Source organism: Sciurus carolinensis, chromosome 9, assembly GCF_902686445.1.
Source record: "Sciurus carolinensis chromosome 9, mSciCar1.2, whole genome shotgun sequence".
NCBI classification, from domain to species: Eukaryota; Metazoa; Chordata; class Mammalia; order Rodentia; family Sciuridae; genus Sciurus; species Sciurus carolinensis.
In genome coordinates, this window is record NC_062221.1 from 50,015,370 (window position 1) to 50,032,330 (window position 16,961).

The 16,961-nt window shown below is 35.9% G+C and overlaps 2 protein-coding genes across 4 annotated transcripts in view; one reads left to right on the forward strand and one right to left on the reverse strand.

Annotated features, from left to right (window-relative positions):
- The window catches only part of Actl6a (actin like 6A), a 24,590-nt gene continuing 7,629 nt past the window's right edge, over positions 1-16,961 (forward strand). The window contains exons 1-8 of one of the 3 annotated variants that reach the window (XM_047564217.1): positions 1-185; positions 9,495-9,571; positions 9,735-9,909; positions 12,219-12,319; positions 13,128-13,225; positions 15,982-16,076; positions 16,477-16,583; positions 16,680-16,769. In XM_047564217.1, coding sequence (XP_047420173.1) covers positions 161-185; positions 9,495-9,571; positions 9,735-9,909; positions 12,219-12,319; positions 13,128-13,225; positions 15,982-16,076; positions 16,477-16,583; positions 16,680-16,769 — 768 coding nt within the window. In that variant the 5' untranslated portion in view covers positions 1-160. Of the gene's footprint in view, positions 186-371; positions 440-517; positions 730-9,494; positions 9,572-9,734; positions 9,910-12,218; positions 12,320-13,127; positions 13,226-15,981; positions 16,077-16,476; positions 16,584-16,679; positions 16,770-16,961 lie in introns of those variants that run through there. The other 2 variants (XM_047564219.1, XM_047564218.1) reach the window with 2 other exon arrangements.
- Mrpl47 (mitochondrial ribosomal protein L47) overlaps positions 13,488-16,961 on the reverse strand; it is a 25,631-nt gene continuing 22,157 nt past the window's right edge. The window contains exon 7 of the mRNA XM_047564221.1: positions 13,488-16,708. Coding sequence (XP_047420177.1) covers positions 16,615-16,708 — 94 coding nt within the window. The 3' untranslated portion in view covers positions 13,488-16,614. The remainder of the gene's footprint in view (positions 16,709-16,961) is intronic.

The following is a 16,961-nucleotide window of genomic DNA, read 5'->3' on the forward strand; positions in this document are numbered from 1 at the left end:
GCTGCGCTCCAGGGTGTGTGGACGCCGCTTTGTTGCCTGAGGGGGGTGGCGGTGGAAGTTAAGGGGGTCGAGGGTTAGCGCTCCTCTGGACCGGCAGTTTCGGCCGCTGCAGTCCCTTCGCCCGGTCGCCTTTAGCCTAGGAGTCGCGCCGACAGCAGCCATGAGCGGTGGCGTGTATGGGGGAGGTGAGTGAGCCCGTTCAGACGAAAGAGCGCGCTTTTTCGGCGTATGGGGTTTGTACCACCACCCCTAGTCCTTCCCTCCACAGCGGTCCCTTCCGGTCTCCCCCTCTCGGGATCCCGGCCTCCCCGCCCCATCCCTGCCGGGCGCTCTGCCCGCCCCCGGAGCCCACCCGCACAGTAGGCTGCTTGAGCGCCGGGCAGTCGCCGCACTCTCGGTTCCTTCCTATCTTCGGACACCTTGGAGCAGGATTTTGGGGGTGTGTGCTCCGTCCCCGAGGCTCGTCCCTGTTGAATGACCGGCATCCAGGGTCGCTTCTCCCCGAGTGTCTGCAGAACGCTGCTGTCGGGTTTGTGTGTGTGTGTGTGTGTGTGTGTATACGTGTACGCGTGTGTTTAAACTTGGGAGGTCCTTGCAGCTTGCTAGCGTGGACCGAGGGTTTCCGCAACGTCCCGTTGACTGCAAAGCCGGCGCGAGGCTAGAACTGATTGGAAGATGCATCCTCCCCTTGGTCTGCGCCCCGCGCTCGCGCCGCCCTCACACCTTTCGGTAACTCCTGTTTATTTGTTGACTGCGAGGTTGCTTGTGGCGGGACCGTTTGCGATTAATTTGGAACACATGTAGTTTAAGCATGACCAGAAAGTTGACCTGGGCCTGAGGCGCGTGGTCTTTCACGGTCTTTGGATAGGCTGTGGTGTAGCACACAGCTTAACACGCCTGGGAATTGCACAGCCCTGAGTTGTAACTCCAGCCTCATTTAAGCCTGACCTTGGACAGTTTTTACTAACCTTTTTCCAGCTTCTGGCTCATTTGTGGAATAATTTCTATCACTTGGGGTATTTGTGAAGGTTAAATGAGATATTTAACGCTACCCATGCTACACGTGTGTAGTTCATGAACCAGCAGTGTTAGCATCATCTGCAAAACCTTTAGAAATGTAGAATATAAAGCTTCACCCTAAATCAACTGAATTAGAGCTTCTATTTTTTTGCAAGATCCCCAAAAGATACAAAGCACCGATGTTTATGTTTATGTTTTGGATTGTGTTTGAAGAGTTAGAGACTGAGTCTACAAATTGAGAGTATTACGGTGAACTATTTCTAGTAATGATGTTATTTCTGAAGAGGATGGCATTTTACAGGTAAGGAATAACAAGAATAGGTTATAAAGAATAGTTTTTGTTGTGTAATTGCAGCATCTCTTATGAGGTGGTAAAGCTGACCCTCACCTCATTCCTCCCTGTTTATGCCCTTCCTTTTGGTTTCTTAGTGTAGGTAGTTTCCCATTTTTACTTTGTAGAAGCTCCAGCAAATGTTCGTGATTTATCTCTTTCCAGTCCACAGGTGCAATCCTAAAGAAAAACTGGGTCTGTGCCTTTGCCTTGTAGAACTTATTGACTGTATTATGACTTTCAGGTTCACTGATCCAAGGAGCTGGAAGCTATTCTTTATTTCTTAGAAGGCAGTGTTTGTGATTAAGTTAGAAAGAAGTAATAGTAATGCCAGTAACTAACATTTTTGAATGCATACTGTAGGCCAAGAACCATTCCAAAGATTTTATAAACCTTGCATTTAATAATATATTTACTCATTTATTCCATTATAACCATTTGAATTGGTACTGCTATCTCCTGTTATTGAATAAAATTGCATAACTTCTTACTAAGTTGGGAACAAAGGTTCTGGGATGAAAAAAAGACATTTCGGTAACCCTTTTCCCTCTTAAAAGAAAGTTACTTGGTTACTTCTCTGTAAGTCATTTTTCATGTCCAAAACCACATCATAATCATGTATGGTTTAGTATTGAGAATTAATATCCTGCTTCTTACTGGTTTATAGAGAGAAATATATTTGAAAGACTATTTTGTATATGCAGTATTTAAAACTCATAAAAATAAGTTTGATTTTGTTTGAGCTACCAACATAGGTACAGTGTTTGAGTCATTTTCCAAAGAGTTTACTGTAAAAAGCATCTAAAACTCTCACTTAAATTTTGAGTAATTAACTTAAACTGTATTTTTAACCTGATTGCTTATTAAAAAAGAGCTTCCTAGTTTAAATTTTTAAATTTTATGCCTGTTTTCTTCTACTGATTATTTATGACTCATAATTTGTAACTGATCTCTGGTTCTACTCTTGCAGTCATCTTTCCTGTTACTTCTCTTCTTCAGACTCCTTCACATGATAAAAATAAACAGGTATACTACCAGCCCAACTTTCATCAGTTGTTAGTTTCATCATTTTTTTAAAAACTTTTTTCCCCTTGAATCTCTAACCTTAAATATTTCTTAAAATCATCTTCCCCATAAGTTGGGGATACTGGGAACACCCTGGTTTAAATAAAATAAAACCTTGCTACCTCCTCCTAAAATCATTAGCCTTCAGTATTGCATTGGAATGTTTTAAGACCAGGTTCAAAAATCACATTATTTCTTCATGTTTCCCCAGAAATCACATCGCCCCTAAATTTGGAAGCATTTATTCTGAGGAAAAAGCACAAAGTCTTCAAAATATAGAACAAATATTTTTATAGATAAGGAATTCAAACCTCAAGAATTTTTATCCTTTGGAGATTGCATCCTAGGTTTTAAACCTCCAGGCCTCTGTGATTATCCTATTAAGCCTCTGGTCTCCCTTTACCATTCCTCCCGGGAGTTCATTGGTGGTTGGTCCTTTTCAGTGCTGGGTATTAAACCAGAGCCTCACACATGTTAGGCAAGGGCTCCACCACTGAACTATACCCTTAACCTTGTGCTTGATTCATAACCAAGTTTCAGGAATCAGATGTATCACCTATTCTCAAAAAGGAAAATGAACAGAATTTAAAGTCCTGCTCAAATTAAAATTGTTCTATATCTAGTTGATCAAGCTAATTAAGACAGGAAAATTAACTGATACGTTAGATTTTTCATTTCACACAAATTATTTTAAGTGCTTGCTATATGCCAGTTATGAGCTCTGCCTTCAAGAAGCTCAGAGTCTTATAGGTGGTTCGGTTAAGTAAACAGATATTTACTGTGGATACTTCACAAATTCTTGGTTGTACTTTTTTTTTAACACTTAAAAATAGCTGAAGTTGAAATGTATCAATGTCAGTGAAGTGGTATGGTTAAATTGGCAGTATGTTTTTTTCCTAGTGATACATGAAATGGGCCTGTTATATTGATGAGAAATGGTAACTAATTCAGTTAGGTATATTCATTAATGACAATATATAGAAAGTACAAAGATAGCACAGACAAGAAGGTCACTAACTCAGTGTAAGGGAGCAGAGGAATTTAAGATTAGCTGAATGAGAATACATGGTGTGATTAGGAGACAACATATAATTCAGTAATACTAGTGTCTGAGATAAGAAGTAAGGGCTGGGGTTGTGGCTCAGTGTTGGAGTGCTTGCCTAGCATGCATGAGGCACTGGATTCATCCTCAGCACCACATAAAAGTAAATAAATGAAATAAAGGTACTGTGTCTGTCTGCAACTAAAAAAGATAAAAAGTTAAAAGAAGTGAGACTAGTGATAGATTATGCAACTGGGTAGAATGATTTGAATTTCATCTTGCAGGTGCTGAGAAACCACTGAATGATTTGCCCTTTTATTTTCATTGAATGACTTATGTACCAAAATGATCAATTTTTTAAAAAAATTTTAATTTGTTCTAATTAGTTATACATGACAATAGATTGCATTTATGCATTTTGATAAATCATACATAAATGGAGTATAAGTGCTCACTGATTGTACGTATTATAGGATCACATTGGTCTTGCAGTCTTATATGTACATGAGGTAATATTATCTGTTTCACTATACTATCATACACCTTCCTCTCCCTTCACGACCCTGTACCTAAACTAAAGTAACTCTATTCTTCCCCAGTCCCTCACCCCTTATTGTGAATAGCATTTGCATATCAGAGAAACATTTGGTTTTTATTTTTGGGTGTTTGGCTCATTTCACTTAGCATGATATTCTCCAACTTCATCCATTTACCAGCAAATGCCATAATTTCATTTTTTTTAACAGACTGCATTTTGATTCATTGTACACAAATGGGGTACATCTTTTTGTTTCTGTGGTTGTGCACAATATAGATTCATATCATTCGTGTAATCATACATGTACATAGAGTAATGATGTCTGTCTCATTCCACCATTTTTCATACCCCACCTCCTCCCTCTCATTTCCCTCTACGTAATTTAAAGTTCCTCCATTCTTCTGTCAACCCCTCAATCCCCCACCCTCATTATATATCATCATCCACTTATCAGGGAAAACTTTCGGTCTTTGGTTTTTTGGGATTTGCTTATTTCACTTAACATGATATTCTCCATTTCCATCCATTTATCTGCAGATGCCATATTATTTTTCTTTATGGCTGAATAATATTCCATGTGTATATATACCAGTTTATCTGTTTTTCTGTAGGTTGGTTCCACAATCTAGCTATTGTGAATTGAGCTGCTATAAACATTGGTGTGGCTGCATTACTGTAGTATGCTGATTTTAAGTCCTTTGGTTATAAACTGAGGAGTGGAATAACTGGGTCAAAAGGTGGGTCCATTCCAAGTTTTCTGAGGAATTTCCACACTGCTTTCCAGAGTGGCTGCACCAATTTGCAACTCCACCAGCAATGTACAAGTGTGCCTTTCTCCCCACATCCACGCCAACATCTATTATTGTTTGCATTCTTGATAATAACCATTCTAATTGGAGTAAGGTGAAATCTTAGAGTTGTTTTAATTTGCATTTCTCTAATTACTAGAGATGTTGAACACTTTTTCATATATTTATTAATCACCTGTAAATCTTCTGTAAAGTGTCCTGTTCCTTGGCCCACTTATTGATTGGGTTCTTTGTATTTTTTGGTGTAAAGTTTTGTAAGTTCTTTATAAATTTTGGAGACTAGTGCTCTTTAAAACTGAGTAATATTCCATCAGTTACAATTTTGAAAGGTCAGCAACAGTTCAAAGGGTGGTTTGAGAAGGTGAAAAGATGGAAACATAATTCCCATAAGAAATTGTAACTTCCTGTTGAAATAAGAGATTGAGAAGGCAGTTGCAATGGTACTAAAGAGAAGGGACTTTGAGATTTATTTAGCATAAATATTTGGCAAAACTTGAAAGATGAAGGTGTTTACAACAACTCTCAGGTTTTACCTCTGAATACTGGGACCACCAGCTGAGGGGTGATGCTGAGAATAAGTTAGACCAGATGGAGAAAAGGAGGTAATGCTTCAGATATGCTGGTGTTCGTGAATTGATGTCGATATGCAGTAAGAAGTTCAGGGTGTGGTTAGAATTTGGTAGAGAGATTTGAGATTGGGATTATTCATATTTAGGTAGAAGTTGAAGCCAAAGGAGTGAATAGATTAGCTAGGAAAGGGTAAATTTAGGGGAGGGGCTTCTAACATGGGGTTCCCGACCTTCCCAAGGAATCCATGGAAAGAATAATTTGAACCAGAGAATTTGATAGAGAAAAGGTTTGTTACTTTGGGAAATGTAAAAAATGTAATAACTTCCTTTCAAATTAGAAATTAAAATAAGTGCCTCTTTGTTTTATTTAAATAAAAATGGAATCATTTTTGCAAAAGCTCACATCTCAACTGAATATTTACAAAGTAATAATTGATTTTTTGTTTTAATTAAAATTTTTTAAAATTTCAAACATACAAAGAAATAACATCATGTATGTTTATTTGTAAAACTTCTGTAATTATCACTGAATTAAATATATATGTATTATTTTTTATATTTGCCTCAGATATTTTAAGAAATAAGATGTTGATATATATTCCCTTTTTTTCTTTTACTCTTCACTTTTCTCTTTATTATTCAGAAGTCAATAATATTTTAAAGTCACCCATTCTCAATTTTGATTTAATATACAGTCATTTCCCCAAGATAAGAAATTTCAGAATCTCTTTGAAATACTAACTTCATGTCTTTAAGTGTAAGAAAACCAAGTTTTAAATTTCACCCTATTTCCCAGAAATAGTTACTGATGTAACTGTTAACATAAGATATTTTGTCACAAAATAGTATTGCTTTTATATGCACTTAATTGAAAGATTACTTTGCTTTTGTCCATAAAAACTATACCATCTCTCATAAAACTTGAAACAAATTAAGAACTGTGATGTAATACAAATAAGTTATATTACATCAAAAAATTTAATGGTCCCAAATTTATATATGCTACAACTAACAATACACTCAGGAGAGGGGAAAAAAGTAAAAAACAAAATTAAACAAAAAAAAAAATGTTATGACACAAGTGATCACATCTAGAATTCCACTCAATCTTTAATCAAGTAGGAACAAATCCCCGGTTTAGAGAAAAAAAAAATCTTCAGTTTAAAGAGCAAAGAGAACAGATTAAAAAGAGGAAACTTTGTTTTTTCCCTTTGCCCAGAGACATTTTCCAAACCTGTTGTAGCTTGCCTAAAATGTTCAGAATATATGATTTTAAAGGCAGATTTCCTTATATAAAGAAATTGCTAGCATTCTTAATCAGTGAAGAACTATGACAGGAAGTCCCATTCTTCTTTCAAACATGATCCAAGAGAGTATGTTCTTATTGTAGCAGCTGACCAGTCCATCCAGAGTTCCATTTACAAAACCCATTTTCCCTGAGAAAAGGGCGATGTGTGGTTTAAGCTAGAGAGCTCAAAGGCTTAAGTCTTTTCCCTAAATTTATCATTAATCCCTTCCTTCTCCATTGAATTGGCACTTGATAAACAGAAGTGAAGTATGCAAGACTGATTAGTGTCAGTCATTTAGAAGAGATCTCTGTGCTTTGTTGTGAATTTAGTATCAGGAAGGGATAGAGAACCAGTTTTGTCAACAGGTATTGATCATAGGTAGTTGCCATTATTATGACTCAGATTTTACTTTCTTTGACAATGGTAGCCTGTCTTCCTTAGTCTTCATCACTTTCCTCCTCCTCGTCTTGATAGTATACAACATCCCATAGTCCTCTCTTTGTGGTAATAACTGTTGTCTGAGATGTCTTCTGAGGGACAGATCTAGGAGAGCCTGGAGATCTGGGGATCCAGGTGGAGAACCAGGTAGATTTGTTGCAGATGACTGACTGGTGAGATTAGTCTTTGTTCCACCAGACAAAGGAAGCTTAAAATTTGGGCTCTGCCAACCAGAAAGATTGGTTTTTTAGAAGCACTTCCTTTTCCTCACTTTAATTTTCTTCCTTTCCATGAATTTATAAATTGGATCCATAATATAATCATCATTTTTAGTTTTGCCCAGATGGAGACACTACACCTTTTCCATCTTCTATGTCATCTTCAGAACTGTGTAAAACCATTTCTTTTCCTTATCTTCTAGTGTTTTGCATCTTACCGACATCTGTAATTCCTCAAAATAAAGTCCAGTTTGGAGTTGTCTTGCCTTTCTCTTTAAATGTCTGTACATAATCTACATCTTCCAGTGCTTTCCAATAATTTTCAGTTACAATGTCTTCCACTGCCCCCTTCTTTAGCTAACTAGCAAACTGAAGTTGGTATGTAATCCCCATGCATATTGTTATGCTTTTAGTACTTGTATAGGCATCCATGAGGTAAGTGGTACCAAGACACGTGTGTGTGTGTGTGTGTGTGTGTGTGTGTGTGTGTGTGTGTTTGTAACTAGGTTTTAAAACTTAAGCATTTGGGGGGTTGGAGGTAGTAGCTTAGTGGTAGAGCACTTGCCTACATGTGTGAGGCCCTGGATTCTGACCCCAACATTGCAAAACAACAACAGCAGCAACAAAAACACTAAGCATTCTTCAGTGATGTATCCATGTTGATACATGTAGTTAGACCATGTTAACTGCTATATAGTATTCCACTCTATGAATAGCTGTTTCCCTACCGAGAGACCATTAAATTATTTCAGCCTTTTCCCATGGCAAGCAGTGTGATGGTGATAATTATAATAGCAGCTAATACCTATTGTAATGTCAGGTACCTGTTCTAAATGCTAATATATATTTGTGCATTTAATGCATGAAGATTGCATTTATGAAATAGGAATGAATACACGTTACAAATTAGGAAATTGAAGCAGAGAGGTTAGTAAATTGCCCAGGTTCACATAGCTAGTGAACGTTTTTGAACATGTCTCCTTTGTGACATGTGAGAGAATTTCTTGAGAATAGATATGAGTAATTACTACATGTGCACATATAAAATTATCAGATTACTAATTTTGCCAATTTAATAACGGTAAGTATAATTTATTATTTTTACTGATTGAAAAAAACTTCTGAAAAAAAGTGCTTTGTTTTTAATGACTTACTGTTTTGGGTGAAGTATTTTTAAGTATAATTAGAGGCTTTTCACTAATTTGACTGTGGGGAAGATTTTTACCTGCTTTCTTCCTCAACATTAACCTTTATCTCCTAATAATCTTTGAAATATGCAAACTTTATTGATTTTATGATTTTTTACTTAGGCTGTGTGATTACACTTTAAACTCTTATTCTCCAGGGTCCCTAATTTGCTTGAGGTTTTGCCAAGTTTCTTCACTGACTGTATGAAATATAATCTCTCTTAATGTATGATAGAATGGTACTCAAGAGTACTTGGTATCTTTCCTTTGCCCTACCAGATCCATTTTCCACCTGTTTCTACCCTCACTGTGCCCTTGTGGACTATATCAGTGTACTTCTTGGCCTCTGGCTTTTGCTTGGATTTAGCCCAATGACAGGATAACTGTACTTCTTTCGTTGGGTTTTTTGTCTTGGTGTAATTATTAATAGGGCCCCCTTTCACATTCAGAAGTGTCCAAATTTGACTGATAAATTATAGGATCAAGGTGGTTGATGGGGTTGTGTGGCATATTTATTAGTCTGGTTCAGTCTTCTCCATGTCAGCCATGGCTGACCATATCCCTTAGCTAAAGGTCATGATAGCTTCTCTCAGGTAGCTTTTCCCACAAAACTTTCTCTTGGTTCTAATAATAGTTCCTCCTTCAGTTCCATAGATGGCAACTAATTCATTAGTCTTAGGGTTACTGTACTGTTCCTTCTAGTTGTCCTATACCTTGAGTATATATTTGTAAATAGGCCCTTTAATAAGTAAACTCACATTATCCCATTTTAGTGTACCATCTCTTTCCTGATTGAACCTGAAATTACACAGTGTATGACTTACTATATTTGAATTCAGTGAATCTACTTGACTCAAGCTAGTAATAATATGAATATAATTAATTTTTATAGACTTTTCACATTCTTATTTTAAGTACATTAAGTACACCTTTAATTTCCATATGACACTTAAAAGTTGTTAATTACGTTTAATCTTAATCTTTTCAGATGAAGTTGGAGCCCTTGTTTTTGACATTGGATCTTATACTGTGAGAGCTGGTTATGCTGGTGAAGACTGCCCCAAGGTAATGTTAGAATTGGTTGGATATATAAGAGCTGTTTATATAAAATTAATTTCATGCATAATTTCTGATTCAAAACAAATATGGCATTAGACATTAGTTTGTTTTAATAAGAATTCTTTATAAAAGCAGGTGAAACTTTATGTAATCTTTTTGACTCTTACAGGTGGATTTCCCCACAGCTATTGGTATGGTGGTAGAAAGAGATGATGGAAGCACATTGATGGAAATAGATGGTGATAAAGGCAAACAAGGCGGTCCCACCTACTACATAGATACTAATGCCCTGCGTGTTCCAAGAGAAAATATGGAGGCCATTTCACCACTAAAAAATGGGATGGGTATGATACTTTTCTCATGGATTTGATTTTTTTAAAGTATGCATTGATACATATTAGATATAAATCAGTGGCTGCTTATACTTTGGACATCAACTATGTATTTTTTAATTTATTCCACATACTGATATTACAGGCTTTGAGTATACAAAGATGCATAGGAAATATTCCTTTTCCTTAAAAAACTCAGAGTTAGGAGAGATCAATGTATATATACAAATATGGTATACTGTTGGGTGAGTACTATATAGGTATGCTCAATGAGCTACGGGATCAGAGAGAAGAGGTATTTAATTCTATCTTTGGGGGGTCAGTGATAATTTTCACAAAGGAGGTGATTTTTGTCCTGAATCTTGATCAGTGAATAAGACTTTGCTTGGGCAACAAGGCTAGGTAAAGCAGAGGGACCAGCATGTATAAAGGGCTGGATTTGTGAAAGAAACTGACATGTTTTGAAATACCGTACAATTAAGTGTGGCTACAATGTTGTTCGAGTTATAGTCAGTAGTAGGAAAGGTAAAGATAGAGCAATTGGAAACCATCCCAAGGAGCATGTTAAGTAGTAACTGAAGGATAGTCCCACAGGAATTTAAACTGAGATATGATATACTCTTATTTGCCTGGTTGGAAAGATTGCATTAACAATAGGCAGGCTAGATTAAAGGGAAATATTAGATTCAAGTTTGTTAAGAGAGTAAGAGTTCGAAGAGAAGTGAAAAGGGCTTAAGCTATAACTGATGGTGGAGATCCTGAAGTGACTTTCAGGATATTTAGGAGACAGATAGTAATGAAGGGATAAAAAGAAAAAGGAATAAAATCATCCTAGATTTTTGGTTGGGGTAACTAACTAGAAAATACCATGCACTGAGATAGTAATAGAAAAGAGGGGAGAAAGTTGTATGGTCTTAAAAGGCAAAAATCATTCTTAGATTGTTATTCACCAGAAGGACTCATAGGACTCACCATGTGGTAATATTTAAGGCTAAGATTTATTATTCCAAAAAGATGAAAAATGAAATGAACAAAGAGAAAGGGGGCTGAAGTTCAAAGGAAACTAGGTGCAAGCTTCCAAGAATCTTCTCATAATGAAGTCACACAAGACTTAATAATTCTCAGCAACAAGTAACAGTATTCATGCTATCTGCCAGAGGCTTTTATTGTGGTCTGGTCCTGTAGGTACCTCTTGATTAGCATGTACCAAAATTCAACTCCCAGAAGGAAAGCAGGTGTTCCTTATAAAACATGTTGTTCATATAAGCAGTTTAGGCACAATGAGCTGCTCTTATATGGGGAAAGTTTTGTGTCCATGTAGGGAACTGTTTACCAGTCAAGTTCCCAGACAGCAGCTAAGGATTTGCTTGCTGTGTTATCTCTTCCATGTAGCAAGTAAATGAGGTCATTGAGTTCAAAGTGTTTAGGATATTCAAGGAATAATTCATTAAGCAGGTGAATAAAGGTTTATGAGAAAGGTTTTAAGATATAGAGTTGCATTGTATTACCCAGAAAAAGTTTGGAATGTGAGAAGAAAGTTGAGGATTGAGTACTTAGTTAAAATTTGTTCTGTAATTAACCAATAGAGAAGAGATAAGTATGAAGGACAATGAAAAGAAACCAGGAATTAAGAGAAAATTCAGAAGGTAAGAGAAGAAAAAGATTCTGGAAGCATAAGAGTCCAGTGATTCTCAGCATTCCCAGGTGTGACATTGTGCTTTACACTAAAAAGGGGAGAGAGAAGTTAAAGCTACCATTTAAGTTCATTGACTCAACTCAACCAGTCCTGGTGGAAGTATATTATAACATGCAGTATAATGCAATGACATTTCTTCTTAGGACTGCAAGAGAACTGGAATTGCCTACAAGGTCATTAATGACATATGTGAGCAGTTTTAGTGGAATGTTTAAGTGGATGCCAAATTGAGGATATAATGTTGCTCTCCAGATTTTTTAAACATCTTTTAATCTTTTTTATCCAAACAGATTGTAAGCTTTTTGAATGCCAGGTCTTGATCATACAGTTACTTTGTATTTCTTCCATTATTTTGATCACAGACTGATAATTACTTACTGATAACATTTATTTGATATTTTAGGTCTGTTAGAAAACTATATTGGGTCAGATCTGAGTGCTGAAAGGATCAAAAAGAGGTTATATGTCTAGAAAACAAAGATGGGTTCTATACGAAGTACTGTTATGAAGTAGGTCTACACAATAAGTTAGTTGATCTGTGTATTAAAGTATTACTTGCTAAACAGTCTAAGGATGCTGTATTCTTCTTTAAGCATTGCTTCAAGCTATTAATTTTATATTCTAGTTGAAGACTGGGATAGTTTCCAGGCTATTTTGGATCATACCTATAAAATGCATGTCAAATCAGAAGCCAGCCTGCATCCTGTTCTTATGTCAGAAGCACCGGTAAGACAGACTTTCTTTTCCTAGTTTCTCTAGTTGCTTTTTCCTCCTTTAGTTTTCTACTGATTTGAAGATTATTTCCTTTTTCTTTAAAGAGGCTTAGAAATTCTATTTTGAATTTAAAAGTTAGGGAAAATGGAATTAATTTTTAAATACTATTATAACTTGTGATTTTAATAAATAAAATATTCAAAGAGTTTTAAAAAATGTCCTAATGGGTTCTGGTGGTTATTTTTTTTTCTAGGAATTTAACATTCGATTTTCCTTGTACTGCTTCCCATTTTGATTTATGAATCATCCCTTGTACCCCAAGTGCACTGTATATCTACTTTTATAATTAAATCTCTAAGAGAAAGGTCAAATGACAAAGGCTGGAAATTTCTAGACTGAAGTCTATTATGAGTACCTTTGGTACACAGACAAAAGGGCCCAGAAGGTGCACATATGATTATAAATTTTCAACATCTTTATTGTTTCTGACTTCTGATTTATTTTATGAGCACCAACTGTAAGTGGGACAATTTTATGTTTAAAATTCATATTTTGGATAAGTCTAATTTCTATAATTCATAGCAGTTGACAGTTTTACCTATTAAATAATAAATCATAACATCTGATTTATTTACTGAACTTAATATATTTACAAATAAATAAAAATAAATATTTCAAGGAGATATGTAAGATTACTTACACATAGCATTTTATTTTTAATGTTTCACATCTTTGTTAATATAGTGATATTTTATAGCTTGAGATACAGCAACATTTTAATTCTTAAACAATAAATAACTTGGATTTTTTTTTTCTCAAGTGGAATACTAGAGCAAAGAGAGAGAAACTGACAGAGCTAATGTTTGAACACTACAACATCCCTGCATTCTTTCTTTGCAAAACTGCAGTTTTGACAGCGTATCCTTAAAAGAATAATACTCATCTTTTCTCTAGAATTATACATGATGTTATTAAATACACATGTGTCAGAAGACATGAGCAAATTCTTGCTCATTCAAAAGGGTTTTTTTCCCACTGTTCTCTTGCTTTTTAAAAGCTATCCATCTTTTAGTATTTCTTATCAGAATTGATGGTATACCAGGAGATCTGAGACAAAAATAGGAAAGTAACCCTCAAATCCTGCTTGTTAACGGGGAGCATATGTGTGTGTGTGTGTGTGTGTGTGTGTGTGTGTGTGTGTGTGTTTAGGAAGGGGAATGTGAATGAAGAGGAGTGTTTTAACCAGCTGACTTAAATTGAGTTTGAGTATTGCCATTTTCTCTTTCTCCTCCAATATCAGAAAATGGGAAATTGACTGTAAATTCATTTGGAAGTTACTCAGTCATCAGATATTTATTGTAAGACATTAAGGAGGGAACAAAGGATAATATGCCCTGAACTCAAAGAATTTGTAATGAAAATATTCTTGTTAAAAGCTAAATAACATTTAAATTGTACTTCACAACAACATTGGCAATGTCATAAAGAAGTACCTGATGAATTCCTATTTCATACCTTAATTGTAACAGTTCAGAGGAGGAGCATAATAGCCTGACAAACCTTTGTAAATAGAATTTAGTTGCATGTTATAGAGGAACGAGCCCTGTATTTAGAGTTCAGATTGTATGGCTTATAAATGTGTGACCTTGAGCTTTGCTTTTTATGTATTTATCCTGAATACCTTTCTGGCTTGCTGTAATCTTCAAATAAGTGTTTTATATATTTGAGAATCACTGTGTTAGCTGTTATCTAACCATTGTCTTTAGTGCTGTGTCTTGGAGGTGACATTAGCAAAAAGTGTGGAAGTGGAAAGTGTAAGGGTCATCATTGTGACTTTGTTTAATAGTTGAAGATACATATTAAACTTCAGAGGGCGTTGTAAAAATAGCTTTAGGTCAAACTGTATATAGAGGCCTTGCACGTTGGATTTTAAATATTTGAACTTCAGGTTCAAGTTTACTGTGGGATTTTGAGTAGGGGAAGGAAAGAGGATTAGTAGATTCATTGTATATTTCTCATAATAACTCTGCCAGAAAATGAAGTCATAAAGTAAGCAAACTTCTCCAAGTTCACAGTTTGATAATGACTGTCTTGAATTTGAATGTAGATCTGATTAATTCCTTACAAAGAGTGTGTAAACAGAATTGGGCCTTTTATTTTTAACTTTTAGCTATAGAAAATTTCAGACTAATAGAAGATAGAATATTATGATGGGCCCCCTCATCACCCAGCTTCAACTGTTTTTAACACATTAGCTAAGTTCTCTCTCCCACTATGATTTTGAAGCAAATCCCAGACATGTTATTTTATAAGTAGAAACTTTAGTATATATTTCTAAAAGATTTTAGTATGTGTCTCTCAAAAAAGTAATCATAATTCATTCATCCATCCATCCCTGAGTTCAATCCCCATTAACACACACACAAAAAAAATACTCATTAATCTTCCATTAATTTGTTCAAACTGTCATTTTTTTCCCTCTTCAGCTGTACAAATGTATTAGTCATGAAGGCTCATCTATTCTTCCCTGTTGTTGCTCAGATCCGTTTGTTTCTATCCCACTGCATTAGATGTAAACTATTTCTAGGACTGTTGCAACACCTTCTCTTGTCTTGCCCATTCTTTATACTGCAGTTCTAATAACCTTTCTGAAGAACCAGTCTGCTTTAAGCTAGGATCATCTTCCATATTCCTTTTCTCATTCTGCTTTCCAGCTGTGCTGCATTAGTTGCAGTTCCCTAACTTCACTATGTTCTCTTGCCAGTCTCTCCTACATACTCCTTCCCCTGCCCATGCATCCTCCACAGCTTTCAGTTGAATTCCTAGGAATGGTTAGGTGTTCTTTTCCTTATAACTCCTCAGGACATTCTGAGTTTTTCTCTTTATGGCAAGACTCATCTCTACTAACGGGATATCCTTCAGGGTAGAGGCAGTTTTGGTTCACCTTTACATATCTTTCATGTTGAAGGAATGTTAGTGGCAGACTGACCTGTCTGCCTTCTTTTCTCTCTCTCACCTTTCCTCCCTCTGACATTTTACTAGGCACCAGACTCAGTAAGCACAGATGCTTAGTAGATATTTGGTGAACCAGAGAATGGCCCTACTTTTAAAACATTAGTTTAGGACGTTCACTCAAATATACATTCTGCAGCATGGAACTGGGGAAAATTTGCCTGTAATTTACCAACTTGAATTTACCTGGACTAATTCTTCTGTCTCATTGAGTTGAAGACAGGCACCACCACTTTGCTACCAAACTGCTGGGATGATTCTTCCAGTGCTTTGTGAGAATGGTTGTAATCCCTAGGTCAGATACCACAACTTCCCACTATTCTTGCCAGATTTTTGTAAATTTTATTAATAAATACATCTCACTTTGTTATAAGACCTCTTTGATCAACCTCCAAAGATTTTCGTTGATTAAGTTAATTTTGACCGTAGAAAGGTTTCCCCGAGTTTCTCACAGAGCCAGTCTGGAATTCCTGTCTATATAGTTTGTTTTTAAAACTAGAATTATTTGACACCAAATTTCATCCCTAGGTTTATTTTAACATATTTTAAATGATAATGTGTGTTTTAAAAGTGGCATCTGAAACTTCATGAGAACCTGCCCTTTGCAATAGATACTAGTTTAGGAGTCTTGTTACCTTCTTTTCCTTAATGCTTTAAACTAGATTTGCTAATGGTCGTTCTACTGGTCTGATTTTGGACAGTGGAGCCACTCATACCACTGCAATTCCAGTCCACGATGGCTATGTTCTTCAGCAAGGTAACTGTATTTAACCAAGGTGTAACGAGATGATTTTAGATGTTTGAGGACACAAACAATGAAGTTAAACGATGGAGTGGACTGATGAAGCATCAGTTTCCCAATAATGTCTTTTATTAGGTTTTTGTTTGTTTTTGTGTGTGTGTGCTAAGGATCCAGTCCAGGGCTCACAAATGCTAGGCAATTGGTGGACAGTGGTCCAGTGCTAAGTCCTGCCATAAGAGTTTTTTAAAAAAATCTTTATATGTTTAAAACTTATGCCTGATTTTACTTTTGCTTTGAAGGATAGTTCAGTTAATCCTCCTTGAAAAAACTATTCATATATAAGAACACACAGAAGAAATTTGTCCCTAGGAGTTGGGCTTATAGCTCTCTTAGCCTTGTTAAATCTGTGTCTCAGGCATTGTGAAATCCCCTCTTGCTGGAGATTTTATTACTATGCAGTGCAGAGAACTCTTCCAAGAAATGAACATAGAATTGATTCCTCCATATATGATTGCATCAAAAGTAAGTAAGGATTGAATTTTCCTTTTGAAATTTACCCCCAACTCTTCATTCCTGTGTTATGGACTCTGTTAACGTAGCATATGCTCTTACCATCAGGAAGCAGTTCGTGAAGGATCTCCAGCAAACTGGAAAAGAAAAGAGAAGTTGCCACAGGTTACACGGTCTTGGCATAATTACATGTGTAACGTAAGTAACCCTATTCTCTTTACAAACACGTAAGGGCTGTAAATCTTTAAATAGAATATGGACACATTATATTTTCAAGCTCTATTTTTTAAACTATTTTTTTAGTTGTAGATGGACACAATACCTTTATTTTATTTTATTTTAGTTGTAGATGGACACAATGCCTTTATTTTATTTATTTATTTTTATGTG